At 33.7% G+C, this 19128-nt stretch overlaps 1 protein-coding gene across 5 annotated transcripts in view; it reads left to right on the top strand.

Annotated features, from left to right (window-relative positions):
* Positions 1–18591, top strand: part of LOC149769999 (uncharacterized) — a 39817-nt gene extending 21226 nt beyond the window's left edge. For 2 of the 5 annotated variants that reach the window (XM_089949547.1, XM_089949548.1), the window contains exons 3-4: positions 11537–11637; positions 17763–18591. In XM_089949547.1, the coding sequence (XP_089805673.1) occupies positions 11537–11637; positions 17763–17967 (306 nt within the window). In that variant the 3' untranslated portion in view covers positions 17968–18591. Of the gene's footprint in view, positions 1–7568; positions 7627–11196; positions 11457–11536; positions 11638–17762 lie in introns of those variants that run through there. The other 3 variants (XM_089949546.1, XR_016418989.1, XR_016418990.1) reach the window with 3 other exon arrangements.
* Positions 18592–19128: the final 537 nt, after the last annotated feature.

Below are 19128 nucleotides of genomic sequence, written 5' to 3'. Positions count from 1 at the left end.
AGATTTGTGAATTTTGCATTTTGTTACAGAAAAGTGTGGGTTGGTATCAATACATTCAACAATCAGAGAAAGAGCTGAACTCATAGCAACTTTAAAATGTCCATCTGTTACAGTAACTTGCCAGAATACGTTCAAAAATTCAGACTTTGGGAGATATCTTGCATTTCTAATTCTATTGATACAGTCACCTATTCATGACATTGAACAGGTGCCCATTTTGTTAACACTGCTGACCTTTTTTATACATTTGATACATTTGTAAAGTAGTATCTAGTTTAGACACAACAATACATGGAGAACTCCAATTACTTGTACTTGGTTCTATAAAATCAATCTCAAGTAAATATTGCATGTACTTTTCAAACATTCCTGCTTTAGATGATGATTTTACAGCATATAATCTAGAATGTGAACTTCATGCTGACTCCTGAATGAGCACCCAAGGGAATTTCATATTTTATACTAAGGATTTACTGTCGATATTAGCTCAGAATGATAATTTGATAGACACTGACCACTTATCACCAATGAGCACCTCAAGTGGTCTCCATTTTCTCATAAGAACCCGAGTTGTCACTAAGGATCAAGTTGGTACTTGTGTGGCTTTCTTTTTACTAATAGCGATCTGAAACAAATTAGAGATCTAAGTATCTTGTTCCTGTTGGACAAAAAGTGATTTGTCTTTTGTCACCTGATTATAATAGGTACAGTGGATCGTAAGTAGGAGATCATTGTAATCAGTACTTCTTGAATTATATTTTATACAATTGTAAACTCTGATCACACAAGCTGATCGAAAACAGTAATGAATTATACATGTGACATTCCTATTAATACGCATATTTACTTGACCTATGATGAGAAACAATTCAGTGGAAAGCCGAGTCGAATTGTCAGTAAGGCTGGCCTTGTTTACAACCCACGCTCATGGACAAATATTAAACATGCGACATAAATTAAATATACATTGCAACATACATATATATTGTTATTGATTAGCAAAGATTATGCCAATATAAGAATAGTTGGCCAAAAAACATAAGGGTCCCATACGTACAAATACCTTTAAAAATTAGGAATAAGAACGCATTGAGGAATTTATATACCGTAGCAACTTATCTTAAAATAAAGCCCTCGTCAATACCTGGCAATACCTGTTTCAATACCTGTTTCGTTAGTATAGGTATGCATTGTATTCAACTTTTACCACATAAAAATATCATAGGCAAACATATCAGACTAATAAGTACATTCCACAATTTCTTTAGTTTCATCACTTACAGGCTGGATAATTTACAAGTACTATTACTACTAGTAAAGCTGACAACATTTTTTGTTGTTGTTGTTATAGGGTTTAACGCCATTTTTCAGCACAAGATAGGCTATACATGGCGGCCAGTATTAATGGTGGAGGAAGAACCCGGGAAAACCCCCGGAAAGAACCACCGACCCACAAGAAGCTACCGGCAAGCTTTCTCACATATCCACATTGGCCGAGCCGGAGACTCGAACCCACGCAGACAGAGGTGAGATGGCAGTGATCCGTGACGGAGAGCGCTTTAGACCACTGGGCCACTCGGGGCCCCGGAAATTATTATAGTGTTTGCAGTAGTCGTTCTAGTAGTAGTAGTATTGGCAGTAGTTAGGAGCATCAACAGTAGTACTTGTAGTAGTAGTAACCCAAGCAAACGGTATTAATGGTTTTATAGTGGAGATAATAATTGGAGCAATACATCAATATATTTATAAACAGTTGCAGCAGTAGTACACCTGGTAACCAAAGTAATAATTTATATAAGGTGTAAAAGAGTAGTAAACATGTTTATAGTAGCAGTGTAGTAGTAGTAGTTATTGTCTGCTAAAAAGTGACATCTCTTATTTGGTGAATCAGTATATCTGCAATGAATTTGTACATTATTTTAATGCAAACGTTTGCCAAAAGTTATATATCTGTTTAGTTTAATATATTACAGTTTTATGAAAACGTCTCTTTAAACAAGTGACCATTTACGTTTATCAATTATAGTAGAGGTAAATTAAGGATGTTAAATTGTTACTTACTCACTCCGAATAAACGAAACTTACCCAGTAATAAGGGTTATAACCCATACTCCATCCCACAGTATGCTGGAATGCTGGAGACACCAACACTGATCCACTCTCAACAACCAAAGCCTCAGACTACCAAACATGATTGTGTAAGATTCTCTATGTAAATATATACGTATTAAAAGATAACACTGCACGCATATATGATGTATCAAGGCAAAACTTAAGGAACATGAAAATATAGAATTTTGATATCTGGTTTATGATAATAGTATGTTCATTAATGACATCAACATTGGATATTGCTTACTACCTCTACCAACAGGTTATTCCACAAGAACCAAATGATGCTGCAAAGTGTGTCGAGGAATAGGAAGATGATAGGTTTATGGACTGGCGCAAAGAAAAGAGTCTTAAAGTGCAAGTTTGTTTAGTTGTTCAAAGAACATAGATACTTATAAACATTCATCTTGAACCTTTTGCAATTGTTATAAACATTTGCGAGCTGTCACTAAAGAAGTTTAAGGTTACATTGGTACCGAAACCTAATTTTCGTAATGGGCTTATCTACATGAATTATTTGCGTAATATTTTCCAAAGATGTATACTGATTTCTAGTAATCAGTTATCGGGCGTACACAATGTAACCCAAGTAAATATTCCGTAGCACCTTACTATTGTCATCATCATCGTTATTAATATTATTATTATTATTATTATTATTGTAACTTTTGCCCATTATCCAGCTACACCAGAGTCATGACATATATCCCTAGTACCTCCATGCATAACTTTATATTATAAATATTGTAGCTGGCGTTGATTATTCGCCACTCATTATGTCCGTCCATTATTCCAAGTCTGGAAGTAGCTCACAACATTTTTTTTATACACACAACAAAGACAATACATGTGTCTCTGTTTTGTGCGGTCCTATGGTGTCTTTAATTTGTTTGGACAATGTTGGGCTAAAAGTTTCAGTTTCGGAAGATAGAATAAATCTCATTTGATGTTTGTCTAACTTAACTTAATATAACCGTTTATCATATATATAATTAGTTCAAAGCATCGCCTAGCATATCCAAACCATGCTTGTAAAACGAAGCCTGATGGACCATCACTGGATCTTTAAAGTGAGAGCTTGTGTTGGCTGTAATTTACTTTGATGAGTTTTCGCATGTTTAAATGGACTATGTAAGCTCTATGTCTCATGAGTACGTAATAAGCTGATGTAGGTACGTTCATACTATGCGAACTCCACGTATGCTATTGTCTTTATTACATCAAGAAAGGGACACAAACTTTAACATCAACGAGTGTTTAAAAATTGTTGCCACCATTTACGTTCCTAATATGCCAAGTTCTAATTGAACACTTATCTTATCAATATGTGCATCTTATTTATGTGGCATCTCTATTCAATTGATGATATTATAAGGGATTTTTATGTCATAAATTACGTATGAAAAAATTAGAAGGAAACTATTTTGAATGCCTGAAACATTTAAGGAGAGTGAGATATAATAATGCATTGTCGGAAGTATCTATTTTTACAACTTGTGCTCGTGAATAAGATTCCTTGACATCGTTTATAGTTTACATGTTTATCAACGACGTTCAAAAGAAATTTATTAGCAGTGGTGTTCGGGTACTGATATAAGCATGCCATAATGTTTTATTATTTTTTTCACCGATGTTCCAGTTATATTTTCTGAGTCAAAAGAGGGTCTGCAAGCGGGCCTAAGTGTTTTGTGTATATATTGTAACAAGTGGCACTTTAAATTTAATACAAAACAAAAGGGTTTTCTGTAAAGTTCGTCTAACATCCATTACCTAATTCTTCTGAAATGTTAAATGTTGCCGATAAATATGTGCTTCTTCTAATTGCATTTATAACAGGCGTCTTTTCGCACTTAATTAGGAAAATCATATGTGTACTAGCTTCAAAGACATTATTTTCAATGCATAAATATTTATGCAAGTTTGGAAATGTGCAGCTAAATGAAAAAGATGCAATTTTGGCACACTGGTTTTACCAGTTATTAATTAAAGATCAGAAAAATGGGTATCTATTAAATACAATTCTGTTGAACATCTTCACCTAAATTTGTGTAAACAAATCATGATTGAATAAACTCAAGAGACATATCTATTGATAGGTATTTGCATTATTGAATACACCGTCACGGTATTTATAAAATCTCAGATTATATTTGGTCATTCATTTATTTTCAGTAATCGGAGGTTTGAAACTGTCATAATATATCATGCTTGATGTTCCTTTAGCATATTTATACATCGGTCATGTTTAAATCTCCTGTACTGTAGATCCATTGTAAATATGATTAGTTAATTTGTTATTTAATGTTCAGGCTAACTAAAGCCGAAACCTTATTCATTGGCAATCCATTTGCAAATGAAAAGTCTCTTTGACGTTTTATTATCGTTTTAATTTGACGAAATTTTATTTATGCATTCGCGGAGACTTTCGGTTTGTTTATCGAGTACTCGGCTATTTGTCAATGCACATAAGTGAGCTTTTTATCCGAAATCATGTCCTGACTTTGTCTTTGAGCTGTACTGATATTAATGCAGGGTTATGTCACTGATGTTAAGCAAAATAAATCCTTTCTGCAAGGGAGATTCGCATTTGGTACAGTTTTTTTTTCCAGGCTCCAATAGCTTTTAAAATGATCATGAAAGTGTTAAGAAATCAAACTGCACCTAATGTGTGGAGTTAGTATTACTGTCATCTGGAATGTCTGACAACTCCACTTCCTCATGTGAGCTTTATTCAGAGGCTTACATTGTGACAGTGTTTATCGTATTTGTTGTTATCGTCTAGGTACTTAAGGACTTATTTTGTCTTAAGGTGATCGACTTATTCGTTATGTAAATTGTATTATCATTCGATAACAGGCTTGTTTGCTTTACTTGCTTGTTTGCTCTTAGCATACATTTTTCTTCCTGGAATATTCAATTATTATGTACCCACAAGCATCGAGAGAGATATGGAATTTGTTGCGAGCCTACGCTGTTAAAATAAGCATCAGAAAAGAGTGAGAGAAAAAGAAAATAAGCTTGTAAAATCCAACAAATAATTTATTTCCATAGAATACAAAGAAAAAATGAAGAAACGATCTTACAGTATTGCGAACTAAATCCCAATAATAATCCAAGAATTAAAGGCAAACGTCCCAATAAAAAAGGTCCTGAATTAACGTAAGTGGAAATTCAAATTAAATTCAATGCTGAAGGTGTTGATATGCCTTAAGCGATCTCTATCTTTTAAGCACAGTAATATAATGCAAGGTCTGAATTCACAATAAACACCAGTTAATGTTTCTGTCCAAGAATATTCTTTTGTCTGAGTACTCTCTATTTACAGAGAATAAATTCACTGAATTAAATAATTTGAAGAAATAAATTCTATTCGAAACGAACTACTGGATGCAACAATAAAATAAAATTGCCTTAAAGCACGAGTGAATACTTTTTCCAGTAGCAAGATTAAATAGTCCTCTAATTGACTTCAGATCACAATTATTATTATCTGTAAAAAAAAAACCTATTATCTAATGCAAAATAACATTCTAGAAACTTCTTAATATTTACAAAAGTAAATGTTAGCTATAATTAGAAAGTATGTTACTAAAATTATAATATATAACGTGGACTATGTCAGGTGCGCTAGGGGAATCAAAACAAAAACTAGATCCAGCCCCATATTAACATATTTACTTATATTAATAATGATAACAATATCGAACCCATGCACATAGAGAATATATTTGCTATGTATTAGTTGTTTACAGAATTAAGAATTCAATAACGCAGGTCAAGTAGAAACAAGATTAAGTGCAAAATGCAATGTTACATTACTATAAATAAATAATGATATCTAAAAAACAATTGAAGACTAACAAATCAAGTATATATATATATATATATATATATATATATATATATATATATATATATATATATATATATATATATATATAGAAGAAATGTAACGATGGATGATACAGGCAAGCATCCTAACGAATTAGATGTGATTGAAGGAACGAAAAAGCAAAATAAGATAAAACACATGACTTAGAGTTTCGAAATATAAGTAATGACACTTTACTGAAAATTGTTTGAAAAATAAACCGGAAAGAATTCTGTGTACATTCAAAGAAGTTACAAGAATTTTACAGAATATTAGATGTATTAAAATAAATAACTGATTGATAAGGTAGAATTCATCAAGTACGAGTAGTGTATTTTTGTTCGTGGTGAGGAGATAAGCAATTTAAACATAAACTGTTATCATGAAAACTTAAGGAAACGATTTAAATAACAGTCATATTCTTTTATTTCCGCATGGCATATTTTTAGTATTACCTTGCCTTCAAGGGTATAGTATCAATGGATAAATCTAAAATAGAAGAACCCAATGTTTAACCTGTTATGTATATTTATATCTTATAAACTCCTGGTACATGATTTTATATCCAGTTTATAAGCTTTATTCATGGATGCAATGTGTAACAAATATCTTTAGCTAAATTTGGCCTGCGAGACTTGAATCTGTGAGGAGACTAATATTACATAGGATCAAAGATTATATGTTTACTTATGTGTTTGACAGTTATAAATACTAATTTTTCGATTTTTGGAGTCATTCATGCTGATTGTGTTCCTGTTGTAAGTTTGCATACGTGTTTTATGTAGTATTTAGATATTCTAGAGAGAAAACACGTTTGGACTGGTCCGTGGAAGCAGAAGTGCTTATTATTTGGACTATCACAATATTATGGAACTAATAAATTATTCGAAGGAATTCTGGACTACGCCATCGTGACAAAGTCACAGTTCTTTGAGGACCAGTACATTTGCTGTATTGAAATTTATAAAGAACTTTTGATTCGTTTAGGACCGTCACAGACCTTAATTAGGACTAGTTTGATTTTGATTCATAATACTGAATGTTTCTGTGATATTTTTCATCTATAACTTTGATAATTAAATTTTTAAGTTTTATAAAACTTGTTCTTTTGCTCCTCTTCTGTTACTGAAGCTTGTGACCATAAAGTCGTAACGGATTATCGGGGGCTTCCCTGTGATCCGAATTTCAGAGAAATTTAAATTGTTTTGAAATTTGAAGTCATTTTATTTCGGACTTATCTTAATCCCATTTCATTTCGTAAGCTGTTATTTTTCTATAACCCGCTATCGATGTAGGAAATACGTTTTAAATACTGATCAGCAAATTCCTTTTTCAACTGTTTTTACAGCTTATGTTCTTTTTTTGATTTTAAGTCTTTACATGTACGTCCATTCTTATACAAATATCTATATCGATATATATATATATATATATATATATATATATATATATATATATATATATATATATATATATATATATATATATATGTATATATATATATATATATATATATATATATATATATATATATATATATATATATATATATATATAATTTCTATCAATTTTTCAATCCCAGGAAAGCAGTTAACAGCATGACCAGGGAAGAGATTGTCTACTACACTAGCATGAAAAGAAGGGTTAGATAAGGGCGACGAGTTCGTCACTTCTATAATACAAGCACTAATATGTATGCATGTATAAATGCATTAAAATAAGTCTTCTCATATCGCATTAGATCATATAAAAGGTCAACCGTGCAAGTTTGGTGGGGATAAACAGCCCACGAGATTTCGTGACTAATGGATACCTTTAACCAGGTTATCGGAACAAAATATATCTCAACAATCTTTGATATTTGTGTTTCTCGTTGTTAATAAGAGTAATAGGTTTGTGATCAGTAAATATAATAAATGGTGGCTGAACTCATATATAACTCAAAATATTGCAACCAAATGTTCGTAATTTCTCAGATGCTTCTTTATTTGTTTAGAAAATATCACACCGAATGATCCCCACCATATTATTCTCCTTGAATTAATTTTTCACCAACCAATAAATCGCTTGCATCAACAGACAATTTTAAACTGGAATTTCAAGCTAAAAATAACTGGTGTGCGCTCAAGTTTGGCCTTTAATTTGTTTTAAGATTCATAACTTTTTTCACACCAATGATACTTGGATTTCTTACACATCAACTTTGCCCGGATCAATAGTTATGGAGGAATTTGAAACAAAATTTCCGATAATACCTATCCATGTGCAAATTTCGCACGAGTCTCTCTTTACTAGCACTGTAAATTTGATTGTATACTCCAGAGGTTTAATTTGACTTCTTCGCACAATGTATCCTAAAAACGTAACAAAAGCAAGGCCAAACTAACTTCTAATTAAATTAATTTTGTGATTCGCATCGTAGAGTTGATCAAAAGATTTTCTGAATGGTTTCCAAGTGACTTTTAGAGGTATCGTTGTAGATGATGTCATCGTTGTATGCGTCACAATTACCTCAACTAGATGTTTTAATGTCAATTAAACGCTAAATTTTGACGGAGAATTATTATATATCAAACTTATAACTGAAATCGGGTACAGAGTCAAGAAGATTATTTTTGAAATTTCCATGTTAAAGAAGCTTTTATTCTAATAATTGCAATGGTTTACAGACAGTAAACCCAACAACTAATTCTAATGACTAAAACTAATGATTCTTGAACTAATTCCCTAACAGCAAACAACAGCAGCAAATAAAGATCCCAATCCCAATCTTTTCATGTACAAATGAATATGAATGAATCATATGCTTCAAACGTTTGATGTAACCTCTTAAACACCCTTGAATTTCACCGTGATAGGGAGACGATTTCAAATACTGGATGTATAATTCATATACAACTTGTAGGAAAAGTCCAGAAAAGAAACGTTGGCCCTTTATCAGATTGGAGAGAATTGGGAGGCCAAAATTAAGCTGCTTCAATTAAGTTTTTACAAAGGATTTGGTTTCAATATTTCTCTAAGTAATCGCCTTTGGTACCCTTGAGGACGTATACATTTTGATCGACAAGGATTATTTGCCTGACATGGTCTTAGGTAAGAGACGGACACAGGTTAACATTATTCTGATAAATGGTTCGTAAAATGGAGAGTTTGTTTGAATCTCAACCTTAGATACTTTCTGATTGGGTTTTTCTACAATTTGACAAGTTTGACATGATCTACAGTATTTACAGATATAAATATTACTTTTCGTTCAATAAAAATGATTCAAGGTCTTGTGGTAATTGTGATAAGTTTTATTGATTCCTTCATGATCAGCCAAGGGAGCTTTGTGGCTTAGACCAATAATGTCCTGTCGATATTACTTATTAATGACAAATTGATAGCTCACTGACTACTCATCACCAGCGGGTACCTCAGGCCGGTCTCCTTAATTACCCAATTTGCAGCAAACTAATAAGCTGAGACTTGTGTGGGTTCCGTTTAACCAATAGCCCTCTGAAACAAAGATGAGATCTCAGGAACCTGTAGCTGTTGGACAAGAGCTTCTCTTTTGTCACCCAAATTAGAATAGAGATATAGAGTAGAAAGGAAGGATCACTGTCATCAGTACTTTAGAATGACAAATTCGGGACAGAACCTAACCTTATCAAAAGACTAGGCAATCTATATTTCAGCTAAAAGAATCATATCCTGATTAATATTATTCTGAAGAGAGTTCTCTCTCTCTCTCTCTCTCTCTCTCTCTCTCTCTCTCTCTCTCTCTGCCATATTTCTGATAACTGCACAAGCAGGATACAAATCAGGAATTTTAATCATGATGCGATTAACCTTTCGGCCCAAACAAGTCTTGTCAGTTACAAGTGGATTACCCATAATCGTATCCCCAGCTAGGTCATTTCCCTATAATAAGTGAATATCATCTATAGGTTTTTGATTAAGGTCCTGCTCTAACAGTCAGAGGTTCGGAAAGTAATTATGATGCTCAATTGATACAAATGACAAAAACATAACAAAGCCGCACTCTACTCCCCAAATAAGATATCTTTCCCTGTCTCAGATAAAGAAAAAGTACCATTTAACAAAAGACTGTTAGAAGCTCCTTTCATCAATCATGAATCTCCAAAATAGAATCAAACTGGGGATTATTTGATTGCAAAATTTATTGCATTCAATAAAAGACCATGACCTTGATCTCTTCAAACTAATAGCATTTGTAATAGCTCTTTCTTTATCCTGTAGCAATTATTAACGACGTTCCCTTTCTTCTTACAATAAGTGCACATAGGAAAAATAACGATTTCTTATTGGTCTTATCAGATGTTTCATTTAGATCCGTTGTGCCAGACTGAGATTTGGATGTAATTATATGAGACTAAGATGATTTGTTTAAACATAAACTCTGAGAGAAAGCCTTTTTGACAAATGAAACGTTCTTAATGAAGGAATAATCATCAGTTGTAAAAGCAGCATTTTCCACCGTTTGCTAATGAAGATATGCGTTGACATTATTATAGACGTTATTGTTGTCCTCCTCAATTAATATTCTTTGTCTGCGGTTATCGGAATCTTGATTAACCTTCCTGGCTGAGCACTACCTATCAAGCAGTTGTTATTTCTTCCTTCCAAATCAAGATCGGTGTGTCCATATTCTTCTTTACATTTCCAAACTTTCTCTCGATGTGCCTCAGGTAACAAATCATAATCCTTCAAGATGGATTCTTTAACCACGTCATAATGAGAACTTTATTGTATCCACAGTGATGTGCAGACTTCACTAGATTTGTCATAAAGCATACTTTATAATAATTCCAATGCCGTCATGGCTATATTAAAGTGTTCAGCATTTTTAACAAAGTGAACTATGTATTTATTAACTTCCTTTTCCTGAAAAGGGAATATTAGCCAACATCAAAGCCTAAACTTGTGTAAAGGGGGGAATATGCTACGTCTGACAGTTCCAACTATTTCAATTTCAAATGCATATCCTTTTCATCTCTCTTTCTCTCGATCTGTTCGTGCCTCTCTTATTTCTCTCCTGAATCTGCATTCCTTCTCTGTCTACATTTCTCTTCTCGTTTCTTCTTTCTGAATTTGCATTTCCAGCACGTTCCATTTTCCATGTCCATCTGAAGCTTAATCTTTCTTAAATCTATGATCATCTGTTTTGTTTTAACTGTAATTATTTTTCTTTTGTTTCATTGCCTACCAAGACCAAATACAGACCTCCAAAACCGACAGCCCTTTTCATCTATAAATCCTGAATCCACAGAGATTATAATGTCTGGCAAGCTCAAACAACTTACCATTTTTCATAGACTTTAACCCTACCTGAGAAGGATTTAAAACTAAACTCTCGATTTGAGATGACATATCACAATAAGTTGGACGAATTTGAAACATCTTGATTTAATAACTTAGAGAATTAAATTACTTGTTAAATAATACAAAACTTGCTCGTTTCGCTTCTTTCTGTTGCTTAATTTATTATCTTAATTATATATATATATATATATATATATATATATATATATATATCCTATTGATTTATAGGCTCCTAAATTCTTCTACTCATTCCTGGAGCATGATAGTCATATTACAGACCGCAAAGATAAGGCCAACTTTACACTTGCCTTGGAGGATATAGTAACAAGGTAAATCAAATATTCAACGGAGATCATGTTCTAGTGAATGAATGGATACACCTTTAATTTACCAAAATGTAGACGTCATAGAATATTATTTTGACTTTTTATCATTCTCCTGATAAAGCCAGTAAAATCGTATACACACAGATGTTTGACGAAACCAATTATTTCACAAAGTTATAACTTGATAATTTGACATTAATTTATACATAGATGATTTTCGATAACATTTAATGAAAGTTTTTCATGTTAGGTAACGAACTAAGTAGAGATTGATGCTTGTTCCAGCGTTTGGTTTGAGACTCCATGCATATCGCATATATGTACCAAGTCCTTGAAAACTAATCAGTTCATATTCACATGCATGGTCTTAAAAGCTTTCTTGTCTTTGGCGTATTTGCCATTTAGTAAGAATAACGATATTGCAAATAACGTCATGTAATTAAATGGATGCGCATTTAATATATTATTGAAAACGTCCTGCTCATGGACCATATGAGGACCAAATTCATTAACGGGTATTGCTTATCTCTGTAACTATTACTGTTGTCATCTTGTTTGTTGTCAACACATGCCTACGTTGAAAACTTTGCTTAGTTTACGTGCATTGACAGCATTCTAGAGAACTGAATATGAACTATGTTGGTTGTCACGGAATAAGATATAAAATAGCTTGAATAATTTGGCTATGCTTTAGGACACTTTTGTACATTTGATTTAGTAGATGCGTACAGAGTTCCCCAGGATAGTTTAATTTTGTTTTTCTTCTAATGGTGCCTGAGTAATACATGAGTATTTTCGTAGGTCGCTTACAGAGACACACCCATATATCGTGATGTGCAAGGTTACTTTACCCCTCGTTCTTGAACGATTATTTTAGTATTTATAGGAGGCATTTTGTCATATACAGGCACAATTATCTCTTGTATCTCGTCAGGTAGAGTCTATAGTACACGACGTACTACAGCCATAGGGATGAGTAGTAGTTTATGCTGAAGTTAAATTTGAATCTGCATTTCAAATGCCTCATACCTATACACCGTTTTTCTTTCATTCCTTTTGATTAAAACTCTAGAAAATTGTGTAGTGTTTGGGTAAAGAAAAATATCAGTTTTGGTGCAATTCGTCTATGAAGGCTTTATATTTATTTAGAAAATAGAAAGTAGCATGTATTTCATAGATGTTTTTTTCTGCAATGTTTGGTGTGCTTCTATATGTTGGTCATGATTTAGGAGATATTCATATTTTAGCATCGTTAACGTTTATTCCATGCAATACGTTGACCGGTTGTGTATATTTATAGCTGAATGGTCTGGAGGGGCTAGAAAAACTTCAAAAGGCTAGTAAAGGCTGGAAGAGCTGGCAGCGTAGCAGCATATAGCTCATGGCCTAAGCTGTTAGAGCGTTCGTCTCAGATGTGGGAGGTCGTGGGTTTGAACCCTGCCGGAGTAGAACCAAAGACTTACAAAAATGGTAGTAGCAGCTGATTCGCTTGTCCCTTAGCATTAAAACGTTAGTGTTAGGGCTGGTTGATCTGGTGTCAGGATAATGTGACTGAGTGGGTCATGATGCTACATGTCCTCGACAGTGTAATTTGTATCAGAAAGCCGTTGAAGGACTTTCATTTCATAAAATCACATTAATGAGCAAAGATAGTGCTCGCTCTTTTTACTCGATCCAAAATTTATTTGGTTTAAATCGTGTTGCCGTGGGCTTTATTACTTTATTTTCCATTGCATCGACTGGTTTCCACATAGATTGTCTAACGCTTATGGCACGCAATCGTACGTAATATATCGATTCGGCATATAATCGAAACTAAGCTCGGATTTCTTTGGCGCGCCCAACTTTACGAGAGGCTTTTATTTTCAACCCTATCTTTTCAAAATATTTAGTTCGGTTCACATGGTGCTGCACGCTCAGTGCCTGCAGTAAGAAACCCGTTGACATCGAGATCACTAACCTTGGATTTGGTCATAACCGGGGTACCTTAAAGTGTATCCTTTCTTGTTATCCAGTTATGCGATATTATTTATTTATTGAGTCAGACCTATGTCACAAAAAAACATGCTATTGTAAACAGACTGCTTCAAGTTAGTCATGTTATAGATGAACAGACAAGCTGAATTCAGTTGCATGTTGCATGAATTAAAGATGCATTATTTTCGATAGCTCACAATCCAGTTCATTTATTCCTGTCGGAGGCAGATTTATGTGAAACGTTGTTATTACACACGTATAACGCAGTCTGTTCATGTGCTGGCTTGCTTAATATATATCACTGTATTCGCTCTTTACCGCATCACATGTACAACACGTTTGAGTTATTTGTGTCGATGCTGTTGTCTGGAAAAACATAACTGCTTTACTCGCAAAGAGTGACCAATGGTTTGAAACGAACGGATTGTAAGGGAATGAGGTTTCACGATGGATCCTTCGGCAAACTGGAAGGAGCGGACCAAGCTTAGTCTCTCTTTGGCCGTCAGACGAACGCTTTGGAACCGGAATCGTTGTGATCGTCGACTAGACGATACGATATATATATATTGTGAATATTATTCAACATGGTTATATGAGCGAAAATAAACTATACACGCACCATATATGTCAATGAGCCATGTATAGTTCATATGCGTCTAAATGATATGATTTGATCGTCCCTAGTGATATTCATATATCACATTAGTTTCTAATTTCAATGAATTGATCTTTCCTAGTGATAGGTCGATATATCAGCTCTATTTGTCTGCGTTCCATCCATATATTGTCATTTGATTATTCCTGTAGTTACATGCTCTGATTAGTTGCACTGAGGAACTGTTCGTTTTCTTGTATCGCTGGTTGAACTCTGCCCATCATTTTCTTGTAATAATAAGTTATCTTTGAATCCCATTTTAAATAAACGAAAATGTGTTAAGAGTCTCCGGTAGATCTAATCAAATTCGGGCTTCATCCTGTTACACCTTTTTCGGACTGTCACATGCTCGACGGTAAACGGACATATGCATTTGATGTAATTTTGATGGACGGTCGTGTATTTAGCTCACATACAAATTTGAGTTCTATTTGTTAGAGTTTGTTGATGAACTCGTGTGAAATGTTTATTTACATCAAGTTATTTCGCTTCATATTGTTGTTCGAATATATTCAGGTGATGTAACTTCGTTGTGTTTTCGATCTGCTGCTACGCACTTTTCATAAAATCATGCTTTTAAATTTGTTGTTTGTACCTTTCCTCCATTACCTCACTTTGTTTTATTCCTTAAGGACTTGTTTCAAAGGTCTTTTGTGCAGTATAATGTTGGTAGGTAGCAACAATTAATTAAGTATAGCAATTAAAATAGTCATCTTTTCTATCTCTTCTCCAAACCTGGTGGCAGCATTGATATGGAAGAGTTAACAACCAGCAGCAAACAAGCAAACAAACCAGAATCTGAAAACGCTATGCACGTATTTTATTGACAAATCATCCGTCATTCAGTTATATTCCATCTTTGACGCATGCGTTTCACGCGTATATCAAGACAAAACCCATTTCCCATTTTGTGGTGACAAAATTGTCGTTTTAATCTTCCGGTGAACGTTAATTTATAGTCATGTATGCTATTTTGTGCAAGTGGAAATCCAGTGCCTTGGACGATGTCGAGAAATTTGTTATACTGTGCATTAAAACATACGGACAGTTATGGTCATATGTTAGATTTTACAAACAATTTTTTTCATATCACTCTGTTTTGACACTGACAATATAATGTAAAAACAGACGAGTGGTTCTTTTTTGTGGGGTTGGTGGTTTTAAAGCACCAACGTTAGTTATAAGCGTGTAAACGGCAATTGGTGCTAGATCTCTTATTCTTCTTGCCGGTGTTTTAACTTTTCCAATAGGCACTCAAAATATTATCAAAGAGTTTTTCCTTTAGTTATAATTGCCCACGGTATGTAGTTTAAGTGCACGCAAGTCTGCAGCATTTGTCTCATTGTAGGCTCGGTTTATTTGGGTTTACTTGAACTTGTCCTTTCTGGGCAGTATCTATGACCTTGATCTTTTGATGCTAAATAATTCAACGCTTTAGTGATATGATATGTTTGGACAGATTAGCAGTATTAGGAATTTGAATATGTTACTAGTTTGTTGGAGTTAAGCTGTCTTTCTTTTAGTTCAGTTTAGTAGGAACGTTCGTGCTCAGTCCAAGTTGCATACACAGTAATATGTCATATTGTTTTTTGGTTTGGCGTTACACAATTTAAACATAAAAAATGTTAGCGGTTTCGGAAGAGTAAATTAAAGTCAAAATCTCATTTGCAAGGGCTAATATCAGTGTTGACTTGTACAGTGTTTTGAATTGCTATTTTTGTTAATAAACCAGTGTATTACGATTATAATGAAATCATTACATTCAAAACTGAAAATCGTACGTACATGTGAAAACAGAAGTTTAAAGTTGTTTCTGGAGACGAGTACACACTCAAAGAGCAGGTTTGTTTTGCAATGTGGACTGATGAAGTTAAGAAATTTTTTGTTTAATGTACACACTGTACCCCGTTTTATACACAAAAGCACAAGAGTCGATAGCAAGCAGAGTACCAATTTCAATAATAGAATATGCTTAGAGGAAATATTGTTTTAAAATCATAAGGTTTTATTTTTAAAAAATGTTTACTAAGTTGAATCAATTATGCAGATGTTTTACACAGAAAGCAAAACCTGCGAAACCATTGCTTAATGGACCTCCTGCAAAAGCCAGTTTGAAATTTGTTAAGAATTCATATCACAATAATATGCTGAAGAATATGGTTTGGACTTGATTATATCGTGAATGCTAAAATTTGTATCAGGCACAAACACGACTCAATTAAACAATTTGATTTATTGCTCAGCTAGAGCGAACGAAAGATCTAATATTATCAATTTATAATCGAGTTGCCGAAATATTTTAACGAAAAGAATGGAAGCTACGAGTATTTTATATCCTTTCCCTTGCTATGCGTATTTATTTATTGCTTCTTTCAATACAAATGCAGCATCAATTATGTGTGTATGATTTGAATTTTGAATGTACCTTAAACACATTTGTCAGTCATATCGTTACGATATCTGCAGTGTGGCAATTGTTAGTGATGTTTTGCTCTGGGGCATAATGCCGATGACATGTAGCATGATGTTCCACCTTGTCACTTTATCCTGACACCAGGCCGACCAGTCCTAACACTAACCTCTTAATGCTGCAAGCCAAGCGAGGCAGCTGCTAGTACAATTTTTATACGTCTTTGGTATGACCCGACCAGGGTTTGAACCTGCAACCTCTCGCGTCCGAGGCGGATGTTCTAATTACTAGGCCACCGCAGAGGTCTTCATCCATTACGAATAATGTATTGTATGAGAATCCGACAAAAGAATCTACTCTTGCGTGTATATGTCATGCTTTTTTTCTAGCCGTATGATTCAAGTCCTCAATACCTTATTTTTTTTCTTCTCGTAACGTCGTGACCGCATTCAACAGTTTCTGGGACGAACCGTATTATAGACCAGGGGCAACTTGCAGGATCGCATTTCTACAAGTTCTCAGTAGCTTAGCTATCGGAGTGGTAATGTCACTCTCAGCATGTAGTGTATTTCTAAAAATGTTTGTGACTTGATTTTCAAACGGTCTCAATAGATCACTACTCATTCTTTCTATCCGCAAAAAATATATATGATTCGTTCTTGCTTAAGTTGGAAAAGTACCTTTACTAGCCTCCAAACACCCAAAATTCTTTATGACACCATTGTTCTCAAACTTCCAGGTGACATATTAATAGAATCCACTCTGAACAAAAATCAGTGTAACCTACTAGAGGAATCTAATGTTGGATTAGGGTATAGCTGAAAGGGATTACAGATCAGTCTGGGTAGGGGCATTTCCTTATGTTGTTAGTGTTGAACAAGAACATTTCGTTTTTGGCAAAATAAATACTTTTTTATTTATGGTTAAATTTGTAGCTATATATCTATCTAGAGAGCTACATTTTACAATGTTCGTTGAGAACAATTGCCATAAGATAATTTGCTCTTGTATGAGCTTTTATATCTTAAATTACACACAGAAATGCATTAATTTATAAACTAATTTCAACTTTCTCTCTTTTGGCAGAGACATTAAGAGCCAGCAAGAGGACGAGAAAATGAAATATCTAAGAGATGATAACAGAAGAGTTTCTTTGGAGGATGTTTTTGGAAAAATTGCTGTCTTACTGAGCATAATTGGTGCTTTAGCACGGAACTATCGTCTCAGAAGATATTCATGGAATATTATCAACAAGCTGTATTTAATATCTAAAAGAAATATTACATTATAGCAAAGAACTAGCACAGACAAATAAACCATTAAACAACACATATATTAATACATGAAAACGAGAACGTTTCGATTTTACTTATTCATAATACAATTTGTCGGCAATACATTAGTGGATACACGAACACATGAAACGAGATTTTAGTTTATATTCTACAGTGCCTACGTTGTTGGACTGATTCTATCATGGTTTCTGTTTCAAAGGTGAATAAGCAGTCGCATTTATGTAATATATTTAGTGAAATTTTAACTTGGAAATTTGCGAGATATGTTAATATTTTTCCTTTGTTCTACTAATTGTCTCCATAAGGAAAGCTCTCCTGTTTTATTTGTTTTCACTGTCTTTGATACTATCGTGTCCGGAAGACAATCACAGCATATCTTGAGAAACATGCTTAATTTTAGACTATGCAGTTCTGTATTAAAAGTACTCTATATATAAGGATTTGACCACTATTTCATTTCCAATAGAACTTTATATTAATAAAATAAAACTAAAGGAACGTCTGCATAATGCTGACATACAAACATTCATGAGAACATTGATTTCCAGCTTGCAATAAACATTTACTGTGCTCATACATTATGTATATTGATAACTAAATAAATGCAATCATTTTGATAATTTGTCTTTTTATTAATTTCCTATGTGTCAGTCATACGCATTTGCAAGCATGAAACATGCATATATAGGTATTGTCAGACAATATGCATCAGATTACACAATGTCTGGTGAAAATATATTTTCGATGAAAAGGTTTCTTGATTGGCGCTTCGCTTTCCAGAACCATATATTAGGAAGTCTTCATTGCAGGTGAGAGGTTTACTTTACTTTTCATTATTTGTCAAACGACAAATGATGACAGTTGGTGTCTACATGCAATGACCAAAGCAGATCTGGCAAGACCACAAGGTGATGTAATTTTCCTTGATGTGTATATATGATGTAAGCAGTCTAATAGCGCAAGCCTAATATTGCAGTCAGATTTTGAAATTCGTATTATAACTACAGTCATAGTACAGTGTCAAAAAATTACAAAATAAAAGAGACAGACAAAGACATCCTTTATTTGAAACCGGGAAATATTTATCATAACGTCGTTGTAACAGGCGAGAAAATGTAGATTAATTGAAGAGGGCAAGTATAATATTGTTGAAACAA

Source organism: Sinohyriopsis cumingii, unplaced genomic scaffold (genome assembly GCF_028554795.1).
Source record: "Sinohyriopsis cumingii isolate HCF-2022 unplaced genomic scaffold, ASM2855479v2 utg002885l, whole genome shotgun sequence".
In the NCBI taxonomy this organism is placed as follows: Eukaryota; Metazoa; Mollusca; class Bivalvia; order Unionida; family Unionidae; genus Sinohyriopsis; species Sinohyriopsis cumingii.
The sequence above is the reverse complement of the archived record's forward strand: the minus strand, read 5'-3'. Positions and strand labels throughout refer to the sequence as shown.